Source organism: Malus sylvestris, chromosome 16, assembly GCF_916048215.2.
Source record: "Malus sylvestris chromosome 16, drMalSylv7.2, whole genome shotgun sequence".
Lineage (NCBI taxonomy): Eukaryota > Viridiplantae > Streptophyta > Magnoliopsida > Rosales > Rosaceae > Malus > Malus sylvestris.
The window spans coordinates 30,258,020-30,261,853 of NC_062275.1; the positions used below are offsets into that span (position 1 = coordinate 30,258,020).

Below are 3,834 nucleotides of genomic sequence, written 5' to 3' on the forward strand. Positions count from 1 at the left end.
CTACGTCACTCTCACGTGACGGCCATCATGCATTAATCTCAGTCAGGGTGTGTCAAGAATAATTTTACGTATGTCATTTGAATTTGTCACCACTGTACAATTGAATTTGTCGCCACTGTACAATTGAATTTGTCGCCATCCAACTTTTCATTTACATTTGCATAGCTTTGTGGTTTTTCATTTGAAGTTGCATACCTCTCTGGCTATGATTTTATATATAACTTTTGCCAAGAATATTATAAAATTAGTTAGGGTTCTGGTCAATAGTGCAAGTCACTTGGAGCTACAATGGTGGATTGGTTCACATTTGTTCACATGCGTATTATATATAGGGAATTGTTATTGGCACTTCAAAAATCTTATTTTGCACTCCAAACTTACTATAATTAGAAAGAAAAAATACACTTGTGAGGAGTGTAGAATGAGATTTTTGAAGTGCTAATAACATTTCCTTATATATAGATATTAAGGGTTATTTTAGGAATAATAGTGGTGGAGAAATAACATTTCAAATTTTTAACTTTCTATAGTGGGTGGGGTTCTAACGTGGGTGAGGAAATAAGAAAATAGAGAGGGTCTAGCAACTCTCTTAAAAATTACAAATAAAAGTTTTAAAAATATGGGACAAAAAGTATTTTAATATATGGTATAAATTAAGACTAAAAAGAAAATTGGTACAATTTTAAAAAGGGAATTTTAACGAAAAGCTCCCGGTATTGTTTACTTTAACGAAAAACCACATTTTTACACTAAAAAGTCAATCATGGTACTATTCGTTTTACTCTTTATTTTGTCCTTATCGTTAAAACTCAACGTTTTCAAACCATTTTCATTAGTTTTCCTTAAAAATAAAAAAAAGGGTTGCAAATTAAAAATGGGTACAAACTAGAAATAGAGATATATGCAAGTGGCTCTCTACCACAGTGGTGGGGAGGAGTGTTGCATTTGCATCACGGCGTAGGTTTGAATCCTGTCATCCCTCTAACCTAACGTCTAATCTAACACATTTATCATTTGACAAAAGAAAAATAGAGATATATGATAAAATGTTTAGCCATAAAATAAATATACCAAATGTAATGGTTTTGGACACTAAATTAATGTATTTAGAAATAAAATTTAATTATCTTGAGATGCAAATATTTTACTATTGAAATAATGAATGACGTTTATTAAAATTTAAGGACTTTGATAAAAAATTGAAAATGAATAAGGTTTTAATCAATGGAGTAGAAAAAATAAGAATAAAAACCTAATTTCTCCTTCTAATATTTATGAACCCGATTTATGAATTAATACTCTAATATAATTCTAATTGTATTTCTACTTTGTAGTGATTTTTAATTGTACACTAAATTACACGTTTGTATAAATAGTTCTTTATACTACACGGTCTCTCTAACGTTACTCTTTACCCTTAGCCTAAGTGGGTGATGCCGACTTACTCAGACCACACAACCCCACTTAGCATATAGTGCGGAGTGGACAACTATTGGTAGTGTAGAACGACTGGCTCCTACGCAAAAATTTATGTTATTAGAAATTTGTGATTCATGAATTGCCACTATCAAAATGCACATGCGGTACTCTCCAAGTAAACAAACTGACACTCAACCTTAAAACAATCCAATAATATGAAATTAAATTCTCATTTTCTCTCGATCTCATGCAGGCTAAGAATGAGATGTATAAAGGTCTTCTAATTGATTTTATATATATACATTCAAGCTCATGACCTAATACCGAATTAATTGGCAAACTCCGAAGTAGCGAGGCCAGGTAGAGTTGGATTAAAGGGAGGGGACTGCAAACGTTAGTCGAATTAAGAGCGTCGGAAGCCATTGCTTCGTTCCTCTCGATCGGCCACTTGGATTCTCACGTGTTCAGAGTCCGGTTAGATCAAGCAACTGCGAACATGGTGAATAAGAGAGAATTTTGATTTTCAAAGGAAAGAGAGGAGAGCTTAAGAGAATAATAACGTCTCATATTCTATTCACTGATTTGGCACAAATGAAATCAGAAAGCGAGCTTAAAAAGAGAGAATGTCTAACCAGTTAATCGGCTTACTTTATTAGAACTAATCAGCACAACTAATCATACACATTATTAATTAAGCAAGGAACGGGGGATAAATGGAAGAACCTAACCGAGACGAGTGTTGCGAATAAGAATTAGCAGAGCGAAATCGTGTTGTCAACGAGTTCATTTCACCAGAAATGCAGGGTGGGGATTGTAACGTGATGTAGATCTCATTTGTGGGTGTATAATATTTATTATTAATGGTTGGTATTGAGATCTTTTACAAGTCTCATTTGTGATTCTCATCTATCTTACTCATATTTCTTTGTTATTTTCAGTCAATTCCCTGATTTGTACGTGTCTCACTTATTTTTCTTAATATTTTCCAAAACATATATGTAACATGTGACATCTTTCAGATTTCTAATTATTATCCAACAAAACATCAATGACTATACATATTGGAAAATCAAACCAAAGATAAAAATGCAAAATAAACCAATTTCATTGCGCTTGCGTTCACACACACCACACACATATATAGCTTGGAAAAAAACAGATGAGATATGTAATTGAGAGGATTTATAAAACACACATTACAAATGCTATGCTTGAGTAAACACTGGAATCCACAAACTATCATGTAGGCTCACACTATAGACTCGATTAAGTTCATCAACTATACCACTAGTCTCGTACACAGAATGGTGATGACAAAATATTATTTATATATTTGACTAGTTTTGGCTTCATTATCTAACGGTTACATGCATGCATATTTTCTCAGTTCTCGCCTCCACTGTCATAACCCTCGCCACGGCCCTCGCCATAACCCTCACCATAACCCTCACCACGTCCCGAACCAGAACCGCCCCCGCCTCCATGTCCTGAACCAGAACCTCCCCCGCCCCCTCCTCCATGTCCTGAACCGGAACCACCCCCGCCTCCTTGAGCACTTTTCCCTGATGACCCTGACGCGGCCCGAGAGCCAGCAGATGAGCCTGCTTCAGAGCCTGCACCGCCACCACCCGACCCAGAACTTGAACTAGCACTCGATGACGCTGAACTTGAAGAAGAACCACTAGACCCAGCTCCGGATCCGGACCCGGAACCGGAACCACCGCCTCCTCCACCAAGTCCTAAACCCAGGCCTATTCCTCCTCCAACCCCAATTCCTCCAAGATCGATACCTAAATCTTTCCTTGCAACTCTGCCCTCTGATACGTTCATAATTGACAATGATAAACCAACAATAAGCAAAACAACGGGAGCAAGTGATGATTGGAATGCAGTCATTTTGGGGTCTGGAAAAGCCTTAAATAGAAGGAGAAACAACTACAGGTCAAGTAAAAAGCTTCAGATGCAAATGCAACTGGAAATATTTGAAAGAAGATAATAAATGTTATGGCTGAGGGAAGAGCGCTGTTTGAATGTGTGTTGAGGAAAGCTTAGCGTTAGCATGGGAGATGATCAGCTATTTATAGAACAAGTTAACTACAAGGAAGGAATTAGGAACGTGTAAACCCATAGAGTTGTACTACTGTAGTAAGTGAAAGTGGAAAATTATTGTTGGTGTACGTGTTTATAATCTGGAAGTGCGCTGTGGTGAGGTGGCCAATGGAGGCGGTGAAGTGGCTGGTTTAGCATTTTGCAGGACCAGAATTTTGTGGTTGAGAGATTGTTATCTCTTGGAGATGAACATTGTTCGGACAAGTGTTAGTTTTAAAGTTGCCGACCCATGATCCTCCCACTCAGGTTATCGTGGAGTAGCTAGCACTCTTGGTCTGCAAATAAAGCTACTCTGATCTGATATAA

The 3,834-nt window shown here is 36.9% G+C and overlaps 1 protein-coding gene across 1 annotated transcript; it reads right to left on the minus strand.

Annotated features, from left to right (window-relative positions):
* Positions 1–2,500: 2,500 nt before the first annotated feature.
* Positions 2,501–3,542, minus strand: LOC126607157 (glycine-rich cell wall structural protein 2-like). Its single transcript, XM_050274633.1, has one exon. The coding sequence runs from the start codon at positions 3,313–3,315 to the stop codon at positions 2,803–2,805; it is 513 nt and encodes a 170-aa protein (XP_050130590.1). The 5' UTR covers positions 3,316–3,542; the 3' UTR covers positions 2,501–2,802.
* Between the last annotated feature and the right edge of the window lie 292 nt (positions 3,543–3,834).